Raw genomic sequence first — 19,097 nt, forward strand, 5'->3', positions numbered from 1 at the left:
GAACTCACGTTGTAGACCAGGCTGGCCTCGAACTCAGAAATCCGCCTGCCTCTGCCTCCCGAGTGCTGGGATTAAAGGTGTGCACCACCACGCCTGGCTAAAATTTCTTTTTTGATGAAACTGTAATCACCTGTAAAGGGGAGGTTATAAACCAGTGACCCACTAGCTAAGGTAAAACCATTTGCTTTGTTTATGTTTTTCCTGTGTGAAATCTGTTTTAAATCCAGAAGACTAGATATCAGAATCTATATCTGTGTAACTTTTCAGAAATTACATGACCTCTGACCTCAGAGTCCAGAGTTGTAGGTGGTAACAGTGGGCCAGATTTGGTCTTTTCCTTTTTGATGTGCATACTCAATTTTTAAGAAATAATTTAATTACTTTTATGTGTATTGGTGTTTTGCCTGTATGTATGTCTGTGTGAGGGTGTCAGATCTTTAGAGTTACAGACAGTTGTGAGTTGCCAGTAGGTTCTGGGAATTGAACCCAGGTCCTCTGGAAGAACAGTCAGTGCTCTTAACTACTAAGCCATCTCTCTCGACCTGTGCATACTCAATTTAACTTCCCAAGTCCTCACCACTCCTTGGTAAACCTAACTTCTAGTCAGCATTTGAGTGTGCAAACCCTGCTTTAGGCCCAAATGGTCAGCCTTGACCTTGAGTTGGAGAGAGAAAATTCCCATCTTAGCTCTTCCTTCTGGGGGGTCAATTTCACCTCATCTTTTTGGGGATCACATGGAATTCCTCAGGTATACACACAGTTCTTATATGTCTCATATTATTTATTTATTTCCTTAAAATTTATTTATTTCCCTTTATGTATTTGTGTGTTTTGCCTGCATGTATGTTTATGGAGGCCAGAGGACATTGGAACCTCTGGAACTGGCATTTCAGAGTTGTGTGAACGACTGTGTGGGAGTTGGGAACTAAATGTGGCTTCTCTGCAAGAGCATCAAATGCTCTTAACTGTTGGATCATCACTCCAGAAACCACAGTCCTCATTTATACTGACAGGAACAGAAACAACCTCTTGTCCTGTCTTAAATGAAACTGTTACTATAAGGTGGGAGAGTGTCATAATCTCAAGAAGACTTGATTAAAACCTTGCCTGTCTGAATTTTTGTGCATAAGTGAATTTTTATTTTGGTTTGCTACCTTTTTAACCTTTTTAGTGAAGTATATTTTTTTCCTAATACTATATGAAAATATTATTGTAAAAATTAAAACTCTTCAAAGTTTGAACTAAAGAAAAAAGTGGCATTATTTCTTTTTTGTTGTTTGGTTGGTTTTTGAGACAGGGTTTCTCTTTGTAACAGCTCTGGCTGTCCTGGAGCTCACCAGGTGGTAGATCAGGCTTCTAATTCACAGAGATCCATCTGCCTCAGCCTCTGCAGTGCTGGAATTAAAGGCATGTGCCACCACCACCTGACCAAAAGCTGCATTTCACTGGGCCTCTCTGCATTCTTCTGTATCTAGTGGGTAAGAGGTTGAGTCAGGAGCATGTCTGGATTGTTAGTGCTGTTGGTTACCAGCTGTGTGGCCTTTATAAGGCACGAAACCCCGCTGTTTCTTACTTATAAAGATAATAATCTTACCTTATAGGGTTGGTGTAAGGATTAAATGATTAAGCAATATGAAGAATTGAGGAATACTATATGTTATATACAGCATTATTCAACTTTTAATGTTAACTACCATTATAATCATATCACTATAATTTTGGCATAATCATTTGATTGAGTTTCTGATCTCTTTCTATGCATTTCTAAACACATGAATGTGTGTAAATTGAAAGTGCATTGAGTTCTCTGAGTAAATGCAGAATAGCTGAGTATCAATTCAGCTAAAGATGGGCTGGGTGTGGTGGTTAACTTCTATAACATCAGCGCTCAAGATGCTTAGGTGGGAGGGCCATAAATTTGAGGCCAGCCTGGGATAGATCATGGGCCCCTGTCTCAAAAACAGTCCCCAGAAGAATTAGGCCAAAGAGGAATATTATCATGAAATGATAAGTATACAAGTTGTAGTTAGAAATAAAAATGAAATTGTGCATGTGTTCAAGTGCACACACATATGTTCATATGTGGAGGCCAGAGGTCACTGGAGTGTCTTCTTCAATTGTTTTTCCTTTCATTTTGTGGTTGATTGAGACATAATCTTAGCATATAGCCATAGCTGGCCTGGAACTCACTATGTAGAGCAGGCTGGCCTTGAACTCGAGATCTGCATGCCTGTCTTTGCCTCCTGGGTGCTGGGATTGAAGGCGTGTACCACCATCTCCAGCCTTCCACTTTATTTTTGAGACAGAGTCTCTCACTGAATCTGGAGTTCTCAGATTTGACTAGACTGGCTGGCCCTTATGCCTTGTGTCTGCCTCTTAGTGCTGGGATTACAGGTGTGTTCTACCACAGCTGGCCTTCCTCGGGGGTTCTGGGAGGTCACGCTCCTTCTGCTTACAGAATACGTACTTTACCGATCAGGTCATTCCTCCAGAACAAGAATGAAACTTGTATCAAACCTTCACTTACATTTGGATTTTCTTTGTTTTTAATGTTTTCAGTACTGAGAATTGAGCTTCTGTACTTGAATTAATTAATTAGGAAAGTGCTATAGCATTGAACTGTATTTCTGGTCCAATACCCTTCATTTTAAATGAACTTTTTTTTCAAAATTAAGAAATTATTAACCATTATCGACATTCCCCAGCCCCTATTTTATTTCATTTTATTGCTGGGCCTTCACCACTGAGCTACACTCTGGGCTCTATTTTTGTGGTTTTTAATAAAATTAAATAAAATTTAGTAGCCCCCCCCCCCATCCTTAGCTTCCATGAATTTGACCAAGACCTATTTATTTCATTTAAATGTGCCTGGGCTTTTCTGTGTTTTTTGGTCTTGGGCAGTGAGATGTGACTGTTGACTGCTTGTTTGGCAAGGGAAGGCTTCCTGTTCTTCCTCATCACAGTGGTTTTGGCTCCTGCAATTCCTGAGGAAACTGTGCTGTAACACTGACAGGAGCCTCTCTGCCTGCCAGCTTGCTGCTCTGTGACTTCCAGATGCTCACTCTGGACCATTGTCATGCTATTGTGTACTGATTTTTCTTGTTATTATTTGGGTACCAGGGATTGGATCCAGAGCCTCATGCATGCTAGGCAAGTATTCTCTCACTTAGGTTTCTAAGACATCTCTCCAGCCCAGGTCTTTACATTTTTAATCTGCATTCAAATGAATGTACACCCACACATGTACATACACACACATACACGTGCAAAGATTTAGAACATTTTAAATGAATAAATGACTAAGGTCTCGCATAGCCCTGCTGGTCTCTAATTCCATGTAGCTGAACACGATCTTGGTCTGGGAATTATAAGCATGTACCACCACACTCTCTCTTAATGTTTTCTGTGTGTATGTGAATTTCATTCTCTTTACTTAAAATTTAGTTTCTCTGAGTGTGAGAGAGCGTATGTCCTGAGGACATGTGGAGAGATGGCTCAGCAGTTAAGAGCACTTACGGCTTGCTCTTCTAGAGGTTCTGAGTTCAATCAATTCCCAGCAACCACAGGGTGGCTCACAACCATCTGTAATGGTATCTGATGCCCTCTTCTGGTGTGTCGGAAGGCAGCAGCAGTATTACCTACTTGTCCATTAACATCCTTATGCAGTTATGGGGATTGGGGATTAAATGCAGGTTGTCAGGACTTAGTGGGAGTTGCCTTTGCCCTGTGCTAGCTCCCTGGCCCACTGATGTTTTCTGAATTCCACATAAATCTCTCGGTTAATCTCTAATCTCAGAAGACCAAGAAGATACTTTTTGTTACCCCACACTAATTTCTAAAAGGATTTATTTATGTTTACTTTATGTGTGTGAGTGTTTCCCCTGCCATCTGTGTAAGTACTCAACATGTGTGCAATGCCTGAGGAGGCCAGAGGGGGCATCAGACTCCCTGGACTGGAATTACAGATGGCTGGGAGCTGCCATGTGAGTGCTGGGAACCAATCTGGGTCCTCAGCCATTCTGCAGCACCCTGCAGCAGTTTCAATCAGGACGTTTTGAAGAACAGAAACAATTACTTGTTTTTATACTCTTACCGCATCCCCCCCCCACCCACCCAATGAAAACAGCCTTGTCATTTTTCTTCAGACATAAGAACATTAGGCATGAGCACCATTGAAAGACATTTAGTCTGTTTACAATTCTCCTTGCTACAGTAGTGCTGCAGTGAATAGCTATTTAAGTATCTTTGTCCTTTGGATAAACTTCTAGAAAAGCAATTGCTAGATCAGAGAATGTCTGTATTTGAGTTTTTGATAGTTACATATTGCTAAACTTTTTCATAACAGTCATAAAGATTTCTAGTTTACACATTTTGTATGAGCCTAATTGATTTTTATGCTCTATTGATACTAGATGTACTTGTTTTAAAAAAACAAAACAAAACAAAACACTGCAATCTGATAGCAAATCACCATTTTCTTTGATTTCTAATGTTTATTTGCCCTCTTTTTATTGATCATTTAAAGTTTTTCCTATGCCGTTTGCCTGGTTTTGATACATGGTTTTATTTATTTCTTGTAGAAACAATATACTCTGTAATGGGCTTAGCCTGAAATCACTTGCTGAGACTATTTTGAACTTCCCACTTGACAAGTCCCTTCTACTTCGCTGCAGCAACTGGGACGCCGAGAATCTTAGCGAAGACCAGGTACTTGTGATCGGGGGCTTGGTTCTAGTCTTCAATGCAAGCGCCAGGCAGAGAGGCCTTAAAGCAGACTTACTGTCAAGTGACACTCAAGACAATAATGGTCATGCTGCTTAAATGACATTGGAGTCCCTATGGTGAATTACTTTTTAATGTGCTGGAACTTCAGAAAATGTGCTTTTTCCAGAAATACAAATGCATAAACATTTTTAAAGTGCTATAAACCGCATCATGAGAAACAGTAAGCAGGTCTCTGCCTTTGCCACCCCATTCCTTCTTTCGCTTTTCTACCCAGAGGTGACCATTTTAATTTCTTTTTGGTAATTACCAATGTATTTTTAGATTATATCCATGTATCATTCTTTCTTATTTTTACATAGTATGTTTTGACTTCTTATACATATGAGTTAGGGTTCTTCCAGTTCCTGGGTCCCAAACAAGAATTTGTTCCCTAACACATCTCCCTAGTATAAATAGATACTCCACTTTCATCAGGAACAATACTTTGTTTTCCCAGGATATATGATTTGTACTTTTGTTTTCATAGTTTTCTGCACACTATTGACTTAACCCCAGAACTATAGCTCTTGACTGTCTCAAATGCATTGAGAGACTAAACACACAGGCCCAGTTTCCTATGGTTCTGTCCTTACATCCCTCTGCTGTCCTCCTGTGTCCTTCTGCCCTCTGGTATTCCCCTATGGCTCTGCCCTCCGCTCTCTTCCTCTGACCCTCTATTGTCCCTCTATGGCCCTCTGCTGTCTTCCTGCAGCTCTTTGCTGCCTCTTTCTGCTCAAAAATGTTGGCTCTGCAGACCTGCTGCCCACTGCAGTCTGAAACTTGCTTCTTCTGTCTGTCTGTGGCTCCCTCCACTTCTCTTCCATACTGGATCCCCTGGTGTCTAAATCCCATGGCTCTGTCCTCTTGTTACCCTGTATGTCTGAAAGGACAAGTGAGTTCCCTCTCTTAGCCAGTGGTATGCCTAATAGCAGTTTAGGGCAGAAGCCATTTTCTTGCAGAACTTTGAAAGCTGTACTCCTTGTATTCTGGCTTTGAACATTTGAGTGTGTGACTGTTCTTTCTGGAAGTTCTCTTTCCTTCCTGGTTTGACATCCTTGATGCTAAACACGAGTAGAGGCTATATTTTATACACAGTAGTAGGATTTAGTGGACCCTTTCTGTCTGGATGTTCTTGTCTGCAGTTCAGGAAAAAATCCTCAGATTATTTTCTTGACATTTACTACCCTCCTTTTTTTTTTTCTTTTTTCTTTTTTTCTTTTTTTAAAGAACATACTCTTTGGATTATTGGATCCCCCACATTGATCCTTGGGACAGTCTCCTAGTGTCCTGCCTCTGTCTCCTGTCTTGGGGTGGGAGTTGTAGGAGTACAGACTCTAGCTGCAGCTGGCTTTCCCACAGGTCTGGTAGGAAAGCTGCCGAGCCAGCACTTTTAGCCACACCCTGAGCACACTCTGTTGAGACAGCTTCTGTCTCTGCTTAGGATGCAGGTTCTTGACACAGAGTGGGAAGGCTTTCTGCTTTCCTTATGTTCCCTGCATCACCTCTTTTTCCTCAGAGCTCCTTCTCATAAATGCTTGTCATTGGCTTTCATGTGGGGATTTTTCCAGATGTTTAAACCTTGGTTGTCGATTCATATTTAAGAAGGAGACACAGGGTTAAAGATATAGCTTTCATGACATGTTCAGGGTCTGAACTTGATTTTCAGTATCACACTAGAAACAGACAAACAAATAAAAAAAAGAGACATAAAGACTGATAAGAAAAGCCAGGTGTGATCCCAGCAGAGGCAGTCAGACCTGAGTTTGAGGCCAGCCTGGTCTGCAGGTTGAGTTCCAAAACAGCCAGGGCTACATAAAAAAAAAAAAAAACCCTATCTCAAAAATAAACAAATAAATAAATAATCTGATAAAATGCATCAGCTGGTGAGTAATAAAATGTAGGCACACAGTGGCATATTATTCAACAAATAAAAAGGAACATGCTATAAACATGTAATCCTCTTGGCCTTCCAAGTGCTGGCACTTCACACATGTGCCAGTTTCTCAATTTTAACATGGATGAATATTGATAGAATCATGTCACATGAAGCAGGATATGGTGGCTCACAACTGTAACTGTTGGAAATTTTCTTTCCTGCCTGGTTCTTGTCTCCTGACCAAGAATATTGAGGTACACAATTAGGAGTAAGCAGAAGATAGAGGACATATTTAATGAAAATAAAAGCAGCTCTTGGTAGCCAAGATTTAATTTTTTATTTTATGTATATGAGTACACTGTAGCTATCTTCAGACAGACCAGAAGAGGGCAGTGGATCCCATTACAGATGGTTGTGAGCCACCATGTGGTTTCTAGGAATTGAACTTAGGACCCCTAGAAGAGTCAGTCCTCTTAACTGCTGAGCCATCTCTCTGGCCCCAGGGTTGCCTTTTTAAATGAGGAACAAAGAAGGTAATCCCAGTTGGCTAGTAAATTGGGAGGAAAGGTGGGGACCAGTTAGGGGAAGCTCTCTGAGCACAAAAACCTGATTCTGTTGGGTCAGTTGTCAGCAAACAAGACCAGGCCTCCAGCTTACATCGATCCAGTCTGCCTGCTCTTGCCTCCAGAATACTGGGATTAAAGGCACCACCGCCCTACAGTAGTTAATGTTTAAAAAACATCAAGTGAATTGGGCTGAACAATGGTGGCACATACCTTTAATCCCAGCACTGGGGAGGCAGAGGCAGGCGGATTTCTTGAGTTTGAGGCCAGCTTGGTCTATAGATCAAGTTTCAGGACAGCCAAAGCTATACAGAGAAACCCTATTTTGGAAAAACAAAAATGAACCAACAAACAAAAGTAGTGGGTTGAGTACACAGCAGCTACAGCAGGACTTTGGGGGCTGATGGTAATTTTCATAGCTGTAGTTAGTCAGGTGTCAGTAATTGTGTATCTGATAGGTTATTTCTCTGCCACCAGTCAAACGAGCCAATTCAAGCCAGATTGGAATATATTAAGTGCAGGTTTATTAGGAAGCTGCTCTGTGGCAAGTTCACTGGCCCCAAGAATTGAGGCTAAGAGAATCACCATGAGAAGAGAGAGAGGTGGGGGTTGGGGGGCAGAGAGAGAAAGGGCAAGAGTGCATAGAGAGAGAGAGAAGAGAAGGAAAAAAAAAAGAGAGAGACCAAAATGTCTAGATTACAAAGGGAGGTAAGTTCAGGATTGGGGGCCGGGTACACCAGACAGGAACTGAGGGATGCTGGGAGAACATGGAGGCCAGGTCTGCTTTGATATGTAAAATATGCACCTCAGTCCCTTGTCGGGGTCCTAAACCAAACATCCCAGCCTCTACTTCTGCTAACATTGGGGCACCGTTATGGGGTGTGGGCAAAAAGCTGGAACGTTGGCCAAGTCCAGGAAGAACTGGTTGTTTCACTGCTGTCCAGGTTGTGAACTGTCTGGGGGGTAGGGCTGTGTAGGCCCAGTTGAGGCAGTCTGTGAGGCTAGGCCAGAGCACCTATGAGTAACTGGTTTGAAGCTTTCCTGGATGCAGGCTTCCGAGGGAACACCTAGATGTTAGGGGCAGAAGAGAAAGTTAAGGAGTTTATGAGAAAACCTTTTTCTTGGGTGTATATTTTGAAACTCTTGGGCCTGTGGTCTTGGTAATTGGAGGAGGGGTGGGGGGTTCCCAGGACCAGGGTAAGGGAAATAGATCCTATCCTACCCTCAGGAATAGGGTAATGGGTTCTTAATTGACAGTACTTATCTTGAATCCATTTGATTCAAGTGTCTTTCCTGAAGCTTATAACAATCTTTTTAAGTTTACAAAAAAGATAAATCCTTCATAACTTGTATTTATCAACATCAAAATACCTTCCTAGAACGTCAAACACTTTCTTAGAAGCTTTCAGCATCTAGTCCCTCTGGCTGCTTGGTGTTTCCAGAAAGGAATCCTTTAATCTTTTACCCTTAGAGGTAATCCTTTAGGATTTTGTATAGTTATATGTAGGCCTTCAGTTTAGCCATTATGTGATTTAAATTTTTTGAAAAGATGCATTTATTTTTATTTTATGTGCACCAGTGTTTTGCTGACATGTATGTCTGTGTGAGAGTGTCAGCTCTCTATAACTGGAGTTACAGACAGCTGTAAGCTGCCATCTGCGTGCTGGGAATTGAACTTGGATCCTTTGGAAGAGCAGCCAGTGCTCTTAAATCACCGAGCCATCTCTCTAACCCCTGTGATTTAAATGTGTACTATTTTGATGCCAGAAGAGGTAGTTTCTTGGCCCTGTTGTGCAGAACACAGTTGGTAAGTGTTTGAAAGTTGGTTTGGTTTTGGTTTTGGTTTTGGTTTCTTCCGGTCATTTTCATCTCATCGTTGACCTTTCACAGATATCCTGTCTAGGTCTCAACCTTCAGTTGTCGTCAAGCCAGTTACTAGTTCTTCCTTTCAAAACGTTAGGGAAAAATTAGGAAAATTTGTGTTTTAGGTTAATATAAACCTGTGGCAGAATTCTAGGCATGAATTATCTAGTTTGTTTTCCATAGCACTTTCTGTTTTTTTGTAACCCTGAGTAAGTTACTTCTTTGTGCCTTGAAACAGACAGGATCTTTGTATGCAGTCTTAGCTGACCTGGAAATATATATAGACCAGGCTAGCCTCACACTCAGAGAAATGCCTGCCTCCGTTGGGATTAAATGTATGTGCCACCAAACTTGGTAATTTTTATTTTGTTTTGTTTTCTGATTTTTTCTTTTTAGTGGTGGTGGTGAATGAAAAATGACTTTATTAAGATTAATTTCTAGGGGCTGGAGACATAGCTCAGCAGTTAAGAGCACTGACTGCTCTTCCAGAGGTCCTAAGTTCAATACCTAGCAACCACATGTACAACCACGGCTCGCAATCGTCTGTAATGGGATCCAGTACCCTCTTCTGGTGTCTGAAGACAGCTACAGTGTACTCAGATAAATTAAATAAATCTTAGTGATTAAGCCTGGTCTTGAACTCAGCGATTTGCCTGCCTCTGCCTCCGGAGTGCTGGGATTAAAGGCCACCACCACTGTTTGGCTAAACCCAAGGTTTTATGCTACTAAGTAAATGCTACCCTGAGTCGTATTCCAGGGCGTTTGTAATTGACTTTGAGGGTACTCTGCCTGGCTTGTCTTCCATATCCCACTGATCTCTGGCTTTTCTCTTCAGGTAACTTATGCTGCCAGGGATGCGCAGATTTCAGTGGCTCTCTTTCTCCATCTTCTTGGATACCCTTTCTCTAGAAATTCCTATGAAGAGGAAAACAAGAACCAAGTCAACTGGCAAAAAGCCTTGGACAAATGCAGGAATATGGTAGACATCCCATTCCGAAGCAAAGGACTTGGCCAGCTGGTTGAAGAGGTTAATGGGGAAGCACTGGAGTTGCAGCTGAAGCCAAGAAATAGGAAGGCTAAGACTGATAGATTGGTGCCAGGCAACAACCAAGGGAGAGACCCCAGGAAGCATAAAAGGAAGCCCCCGGGGGTGGGCTATTCTGCCAGGTAACCCACATGTTCCCTGATGTTGAAGAGTTAGAGCCCAACTTTACCCTGAGTCAGGCAGCAGAGACTCCAGCGTTAATGGCCCTGCCCTGCCTTTAGTGACATTTGCACTGTGCTTCTCTTTGTGCTCTTCTTCTTCTTCTTTTCCCCTTCTCTCACTTTTCTATTTGTCAGTTGGAATAGAGATGAAGAGAATTTACCTATGCTTTGTCACCAACCCTTAGGCCTGTAACTTTAATGGCTCACCAGGTAGAGGCACTTGCTGCCAAACCTAATGGCCTGAGTTAAGTCTTCCAGACCCACATGGTAGAGGGACAGAACTGACTCTCAGAGTTGTCCTCTGATCTCCACATGCACATGTGTGCCCCTCCTCCAGACTAAACAAGCTCTCATAAACTATTTAAGGGGATATACATTTTATGTTTGAGACAGCTATGAACATGAAGAACATGAAGTCCTCATACTTACCAGGAGAAGTGCACCTTAAGATTTCTTGTTAATTTAGAGTGATTTCAGCCTCACATCAACTTTATTGTGTAACTAGTGAGAATCTCCCATGTGACTGTCACCTCTCGAGGAGGATGCGTTGAGTGGAAGTGCGATCTCTGGAACATGGCACCTTTAGGAATTAGATGATTAAGTTGAAGGAAACGATGCATGGGAGCCAGTAATCAACCCACGTGGCCCTCATTTCTTTATATTGAACTCTTAACATTTTAATTTAGTGTTTAATTCAGTGATTTGGCAGTTTATCGGTGCTCTGTTCCTGTTTACACTCACAGCAGAACTCTGTGAATACCACCTAATTCACTTCCCAGCGCCTCAGTCCATAAGTATAAGAATTCGAGGTATCATTTGTAGCTCTGCTTCCTAGCCAATACACATTGAGAGTCGAGTGTGGTTTTTTGCCTGTTTGCTTTTTCTACTTGTATTTTAGTGATGCTGTTGTTGAGAATAATTTGAGTCATTCAGAAAAGAGTGTGGAAAGGTCTTGGGAAGCTTGACCAACAGCTTTCAGCCTGAGATTTCCTTTCCCTGCAGAAAATCCCCTCTCTATGATAACTGCTTCCTCCAAGCTCCTGATGGACAGCCCTTGTGCACCTGTGACCGCAGGAAAGCTCAGTGGTACCTGGACAAAGGCATTGGAGGTGTGAGACTCGTATGCCATGCTTGTTTATACACAGGGTCTTGTTGTGAGTAGGGTGTGGAAGAGGAAGACTGGAGGAAGACCAAGAGAGCTTGAGATGTTTGGGCTGGGTAGTCATAAGCTGGAGTTCTCTGCTTGCACACAAAGAACAGTAGTTTAGAGAGCTTGGGAGCAGAGGTGGGAGCACGAAGCACTGATGCATTCTCTTTTTCCTAAGAGCTGGTGAGTAAAGAACCCTTTGTGGTCAGGCTACAGTTTGAACCTGCAGGAAGACCTGAGTCCCCAGGAGATTATTACTTGATGGTTAAAGAGAACCTGTGTGTTGTCTGTGGCAAGAAAGATACCTACATCCGGTGAGTATAGTATGCGACTAAGTGATCTGCCTCCTGTGGCAGTTGCCTGTGTTGTCATATGCTGAGCCCTCAGATGCCTTGGTTGAGTTTTCCCACAATGGCAGAGAGACTTACTCTACACACAACACAATTTTCCTAACAGCTTCAGCCTTCTACCTGTGGTCTCTCGTGGCCTCTATCCCTTTTAAGGCAGACTTTGAAGCTGGATCCCAGATCCCTCCCTGAAGCTCTCGAGCTTTCTGAGCTGTAGTGTTGGTTATAGAGTCTCCAAAGGTTGTCCTTTCACATTAGGGTTTCCAAAGGGATGTGAGGCTGGCCACTGGGTTTGCATACCTTCCCCCCCGCCCCTGTATGGTCATTCTCTCTCCTCCTTCCTCTCAACTTCCCTCCCTCCTTCCTTCCCCATTCCCTCTCTTCCTTCCATCATTTTGGTATGTTTTGTTATTCTCTTTTTCCTTCTTTTCCTATTTTTGTTATTTTCTGGTGTTACTGTTATTTTCTTTTCCTTAATCTTAATTTTTTCAGAGATCACTTTTTCTCATTTTGAGGCAGAATATTTCTTCTTTTATTTTATTTACTTATGTATTTTTTAGAGACAGTGTTTCTCTGTGTAGCCCCGACTGTCTTGGAACTCACTCTATAGATCAGGCTAACCAAAACCTCAGAGATCTGCCTGCCTCTGCCTCTCCAGCACTAGGATTAAAGGCGTGTGCCATCACAGCCTAGCTGAGACAGTATTGCTGTGTAGCCTTGGGTGTGGCTGCCTTGCTGACTTAGCCTTCCAAGCTGAAATCAGGCATGTGCCACCATGTTCCTCTTTATTGGTTCACTTTCCTCCCTCCTTTCTCTGCTATGTGAGACAACTGTTGCCACTGCATGTAGTTCTGCTTAGAAAATGATGACACACCTTGGTGAGCCAGGGAGTGATGTCAGAGTAGTGGAGTCCTCAGATAAAGGAAATTGGTTTGCTTAGCCCACCAGACTTCTTTGAGATTTACTATGCAGAAATCAAAAGTCAGTTTAATATTATTTCATTTCTCTGAGAGTCTCTTTTCTAGAAACATGGTAGTTGTTTTCAGCCTCTGCCGTTGAAGCCTGACAGCACGTAGTCTGTACTTACTTTAAGGGAGAAGACCCTAAAGCGCAGGTAGATAAGGCAAGCAGGTGAGCCTGAGAGTCATATAGGTAGTATTGCCTTCATGTAACCTCTTTTGAGTTGTACTGCCCAAGCCTTCCGTATCTCACTTGCTGGCTCCATATATGCTCTGTATCATAAGGTAATGAGCACTGCTTTTGGGGTGGGCCCATTCCAGGAAAAATATAATTCCACATGAGTACCGCAAGCATTTCCCTATTGAGATGAAGGACCACAACTCCCATGATGTGCTGTTGCTCTGCACCTCCTGCCATGCCATCTCTAACTACTATGACAACCATCTGAAGCAACAGCTGGCTAAGGAGTTCCAGGCTCCCATTGGCTCAGAGGAGGGCCTACGCCTGCTGGAAGATCTAGAGCGGAGGCAGGTGCGTTCTGGAGCCAGAGCCCTGCTCAATGCAGAGAGCCTACCTGCCCATCGGAAAGAAGAGCTGCTGAATGCACTCAGGGAGTTTTATAACACAGATACTATTACAGAGGAGATACTTCAGGAGGCCGCCAGCCTGGAGACCAGGTACAGCATACTGTTCAGAGAGAGAATGGGTGTGACCCAGTAACAGCAGCTTTCACAGCTTCATGAGAATGCTTGTCACAGTCACAGTGCTTAGCCACGTGCTTATTAATCCACTGTCTGTCTGTCTAAGATACTGTGAAGTAGAGTCAAACAATCTGAGAATTTCCTTTTCATAAGAGATGGTGAGATGGCTAGGCGGGTTAAGGCGCTTGCTGCCAAGTCTGACAACTTTACTTGAATTCCTAGGACCTGCATGGTAGATCAAGAGAATTAATTTCTAAATGCTGTCCTCAAACCTCCACACATGCCATGGCATGCTTGTGCATACTCACATGCACTTGTACACCATACACACCAGTACCTAAAGAAAATGTGATTTTCTTTTTAAAGATTTATTTAGTATGTATACACAGTTCTGCCTGCATGTATGCCTGCAGGCCAGAAGAGGGCACCAGATCTTGTTACAGATAGTTGTAAGCCACCAAGTGGGTGCATGGGATTGAACTCAGGACCTCTGGAAGAGCAGACAGTGCTCTTAACCTCTGAGCCATCTCTCCAGTCCCGGTGATTTTTTTTTTTTTTGAGAGATTTGCTAATTGTGAGGTATCTGTTGACTCTATATCATGTCAAAATTAAGTGGACTTGAGACTAATGATTTTTTTATAGAGGTAAATCCTAAAGTCAGCACATAAGATGAAAATAATAACCAATTGATACCTTGAAATCTCTGAATTGCCATGAAGTAGAGCATATATGGTTTTGTGTCGCACACCTTACACCTCGATTTGTGAGACTTGTGACCAGTGCAATCATTCACATTTCCTGTCTCACTGCACTAACTGTCCCACTGAATAGAAATTTGAGCAAATGGCTTTCCTATTTAATTTTTTTCTTCTTTATTTTCTCTTTCCCCTCCTTCCCTGTGAGTTCATAGTTGAATTCATATGATATATCTCAGTGTTCCTAAACAAGAAGTTTACAATCCTGGGGCACGAACAGGTACATGGCTCAACAATAAGAATTGTGGGTGACTGTGCAGCTGTCAGTTTAGACAATGATCGAATCGATAGAATTAGATGCCCATAAAATTCTGGTAATGAAGCTGAGTGCCTACAGTGTTTTATTATCAATAATAAAAAATGTAAAACTTTATTTATAGCAGCAAATACTTATTTATTTATTCAAGAAGTGCCTGTCTCACTCACGCTACTGAGCTCCTACAACTCAGGCAGCAGATATCTCTTAAGTAGATGCCAGCGCCACACTAACAGGCTCCATTAACTGCCTTGTTATTTCTGATAGCAACTTAATGACTTCATCTATATCTTGTATATTTAGTTGTTCAAAGTTTTTTAAAAAATGAATTTTTAAATTTTACTCTACTTTATATAGTCATAAAAAGTTATTTTCTAAGTTTTAATTAAATACTGTGAGGTTAAAGTTAAGTAACTTGTCAAGATCATATTACATTAAGGAGATTGACTTTGACCAATTCCCAAATGACCTTCTTAAATTTTTTTCATTCATTAGTATGTATAGACCCATGAATGCTTTTGTTTTGGGTATACAGGGCTACCATAGCATGTGTGGAGGTCAAAGAACAATTTTTAGAACTTGGTTCTTTCCTTTCACCACAGACCCACCAGGGAGCCAACTCAGGATGTCAGACTTAAGCAGCTGGTGCTCATATCTGTAAGCCAGCTCAGTGACCCCCAGATGAGCTTCTTAGAACAGCTACCCTCTCCCCTGCAACCACAGGGGATAAATTCTTTTGAATTTATTATTTTATTTAATTACTTATTTGGTTTTTCTTTTGTTTTTAAAAATATTTATTTATTTATTATATATAAGTGCACTGTAGCTGTCTAGACATACCAGAAGAGGGCATCAGATCTTATTATGGATGAGCCACCATGTGGTTGCTGGGATTTGAACTCAGTACCTTTGGAAGAGCAGTCAGTGCTCTTAACCTCTGAGCTATCTCAGTTGCTGAGTTAGAGGATAGATTGACACCGAGAACAGGCTGCTTGGGGACAGATTGAAACTAGTGGGTTGGTGGTATTTGAAAGGCAGAGGCAGGTGGATCTGTGAGTTGAAGGCCGCCTGGCTTACATAATGAGCCCCTGGCCAGACAGGGCTACCTAGAGAGACCTAGTCTCAAAAACAAAAACTAAGACAAAAAAAAAGTGGGAAATATGAAACACCTGCAAACGTTGGGAGAGCCCAAAGTTGCTGAGCTGGTGGGGGCTTAGGATGAAGGACTGGAAGTAGAGGGAAGAAGCTCGGGAGCAAGGGACTTTCTTGAGAAATAGATATGCTAGGGGAGGAGAGAAGCTTGAGAGCAAGGGACTTTTTTGAGAAAGGTGGTTTCACTTCTTGAAGGAGTTAGAGGGGTGGGAGGCTCTGTTCACATAGTACCAGCAGTTTTCATGGTTTCCTGTCTAGCTGAGGACAAGGTGTAACTCTCATGGTGACCAATACACTCCTTGCCAGTGTGCTCTGACATGCTTTCTGTGAGGAAGAAGGCACTAAAGAAGTAGATCACCTTGAAGTTTATACGTAGGTCTGCCAGTGTTCTGAGAAACCAGCCATTAATAATTAATGGCTTACAGAGAAGTAAGTTGTTCCCTGAGTAGCCTCGAACCAACAAATACAAGATCAATATTTCTAACTTAGCATCAGCCAGGCAAGATTTCCCTATAGGGCTAAGTATATGTGGCCTTCCCATAAATATAACTTAAAACCCCAAATCTCTCCAGTTTGAACCTGTATCCTACATATTAAGAAAAAAATAGATGTTAAAAAAAGATAATTTAAAAACATTTAAAATACTGTGTCCTTTGGATACTCATACTGCCTATGAGATTGTCCAGTGATTGTTTTGCTCAGACCCTTTACGACTTCATGTTTTGGCAGGATATACAATGAAAGTTATATTCCTCATGGGCTAAAGGTGGTACAGCGTCACACGGAGGGTGGGCTACGCTCCCTCATGCAGCTGGAGAGCCGCTGGCGTCAGCACTTCCTGGACTCGATGCAGCCTAAACACCTGCCCCAGCAGTGGTCGGTGGACCACAACCATCAGAAGCTGCTCCGAAAGTATGGGGATGACCTTCCCATCAAGCTGTCATGATTGCTGCTTCCTGCCAGTCAGGACAGGCAGGAAGCAGGAGCCAAGGTCAAAATCACCTACTGTTTAATGTCCTTAATGTCAAAGCCCTGGTAACTCAGCTCAGAGTGCTAACCTACACTGATCCCCAGGTACTTCTGATGGAGCGAGGCTGTTGTTTGAAGGGGAGCTTATGGTTTTGAGTTTAGTTGGGGAGTCTATTCTTTTCTCCTCCTTTCTCTCCCATTTTTGTGTGCAAAAGAAGCATGGCCTTCATTTTCACTCTCCCTCTCTGCTTTTCCTAAGAGGGAGAAGTCTTCTTTGAAGTAACTTGTCAGGCCCTGGGAAGATGTTTGTAATTCTCTTTGCTGCATTGTTTTTTCCAGGCCAGGGAGAACTTTTTCCAGAGTTAAAGAAGTGACTCAAGAGTCACATTCCTATTCTCAGTTCAGCCTCACAGTTTTAATCTTTCTTACTCTCCCATATGTATTTGTTTGGGGGTCCATTCCAGCTGTATTACTTGGATTTATTTTACATGCTTGAAAATGTTCCCACTCAACGCATACAGGACCAAAGTCCAGCTTGCTGTGGGCTTCTTCCCTGTCCCAGGGGAAGTCCTTTTCTGGAAATGGGTGTTCAGCTGGCTGGACTGATAAGCACTGACCCTTTCCCAGGAGAGCTTTGACACATTGCTCAGCCTCTCCTTTGGTTGCATGTCTTGTGTTCTGTTCTGAGGACCATCATTTCTCTGAGTCTGTGCCCACTCCCTTTGGTGTTCATGTTCCATTGCATTTGCAATACTGACCTCTCCTTAGTCCTTAATTCACTCCCAGAGCCATTTGGCCAGGTTTCAGTATGAGGACTTCACCTCCCCTAGAGCCTGAGACACTGAAATTATCTGATACAATAGAAGTTTAAAAGGGTAATGTTTCACCTTTCAAAATGTTAGACTACTACTTTGAGTATGAAATCAATTTATTAGCAATTAGTATTTTTTCTAAACTATTAGGAAAACTTTCTTATTTTATAAGATCTTAACAAGCTTGAAAAGAATTTTATGCCCAGAATCCAACAAGAGTTCTATTTTGGAATTGTACCCAAGTTGCTTATAACTGATCTGACATTGATAAATAAAACAACTTCAAAGCACAAAGTTCAGTGGTTGTAAATGTAAAACTTTTCTTACTAACATTATAAAATCAGTAAGTATTTTGGGGGGAGTTACTACTACTTCTGCAGAGTCCCTGCCTCGTGGCAGTACTGTGATACTTATGCATGGATACACCATACACACTGCACCATCCTTTGGGATGGGTTTGCAGTCCACAAACACGTGTGCGTTCTACACTCTGCCCCTCTGCCCTGCCTGCCCAGGTGTCCTCTCAGGCGTTTCTGGATCAAGGCTAGACATCTTTATAAACAAATAGTACCAGCTTCTTTTGGGGAATTTATATTTAATGTAGTAGATTATCACAAAGCCTGCGGCCCCTGGCTGTGGGAACTCAGTGAAAAAGCCCAGAGAGGAATGGGAGGCCAGCTTGGTTCTTGGTGATAGTAGTTGCCAGGCTTCCCACAAGATGGCACTCATAGATTGGTTTTTATATCCATTCTTGAGAAATAAGCCACTTTGTATACATAGTCATTGAATATGACTTGTGACTTGTGTTTCAAAATATTTGTAGCTAAGTTTGAGTCACTTCTATAGCTTTGTAAAAAAAAAAAACCTTTTTTTTCTGGAACAAGAGAGATGGGTTCTCCTAGTCCTCCTGATTTGCATAGAAAGAAGTGAGAAATACTGTGAAGGTCAATTAAGGTGTACTGGTTGCTATGCACTCCATTGGGGACCCCACAAGGTCCACTGCAAGAGAGCCATCAGCAAAGAGAAAGCCAATCTGTGCCACTTAGGTCCTTTTATCTTTTCAGAAGAGCATTGCCGTGTAGACTGGAATCTATAGACTGAGTCTATCTTGAAATTTTGAGCCTTTTCCTAAGAGTGAAAGTTGCCATCTTCAATGAGAAATTTTAGAGTAAACCTGTTTTTCTGATATAAAATATGCAAAGCCAGGTGTAGCACTTTTCTGTAGTCTCTATGCATGAGGAAAAAGCAGGAGGATGTCAGATTTGATGCTAGCCTGGATTACACAGTGAGTACATGCTCATTAGAGAAGAGCCTAAAGACAAAGTGACAGTGGTCCATCTCCCTTCTGTTTGGAACAGATCTAGGCTTTGGTGATGTGCTTAAGAATCTTCATTCAGCCAGGTGTAGTGGCACACACACACCTTTGATTCCACCAACCCAGTATCTCAGCATCCCAGTACTGGAAAGCAGAGGCAGGTAGATCTCTGAGTTCAAGGCCAGCCTGGCTTACATAGTGAGTTCCAAGACAGCCAGAAGTATATAAAGAGACCCTGTCTCAAAAGAAAAAAAAACAGTATTTTAAAATATGTATATGTATAATAATTAAATTTAAATATAAAGTTAAAATTATCATATGTGTGTGCATGCCTGTGTGTGTCTGATATTTGTATGCATCCTGATTTTTTTCCCATTTGCTAATAAGACATCACCAAGTAATTTACTCTTA

The 19,097-nt window shown here is 42.1% G+C and overlaps 1 protein-coding gene across 1 annotated transcript in view; it reads left to right on the top strand.

Annotated features, from left to right (window-relative positions):
• Exd2 (exonuclease 3'-5' domain containing 2) overlaps window positions 1-17,665 on the top strand; it is a 35,351-nt gene extending 17,686 nt beyond the window's left edge. Inside the window, exons 4-9 of the mRNA XM_021201843.1 lie at window positions 4,581-4,707; window positions 9,902-10,233; window positions 11,275-11,381; window positions 11,598-11,733; window positions 13,047-13,403; window positions 16,320-17,665. Coding sequence (XP_021057502.1) covers window positions 4,581-4,707; window positions 9,902-10,233; window positions 11,275-11,381; window positions 11,598-11,733; window positions 13,047-13,403; window positions 16,320-16,536 — 1,276 coding nt within the window. The 3' untranslated portion in view covers window positions 16,537-17,665. The remainder of the gene's footprint in view (window positions 1-4,580; window positions 4,708-9,901; window positions 10,234-11,274; window positions 11,382-11,597; window positions 11,734-13,046; window positions 13,404-16,319) is intronic.
• Window positions 17,666-19,097: the final 1,432 nt, after the last annotated feature.

Source organism: Mus pahari, chromosome 7, assembly GCF_900095145.1.
Source record: "Mus pahari chromosome 7, PAHARI_EIJ_v1.1, whole genome shotgun sequence".
In the NCBI taxonomy this organism is placed as follows: domain Eukaryota; kingdom Metazoa; phylum Chordata; class Mammalia; order Rodentia; family Muridae; genus Mus; species Mus pahari.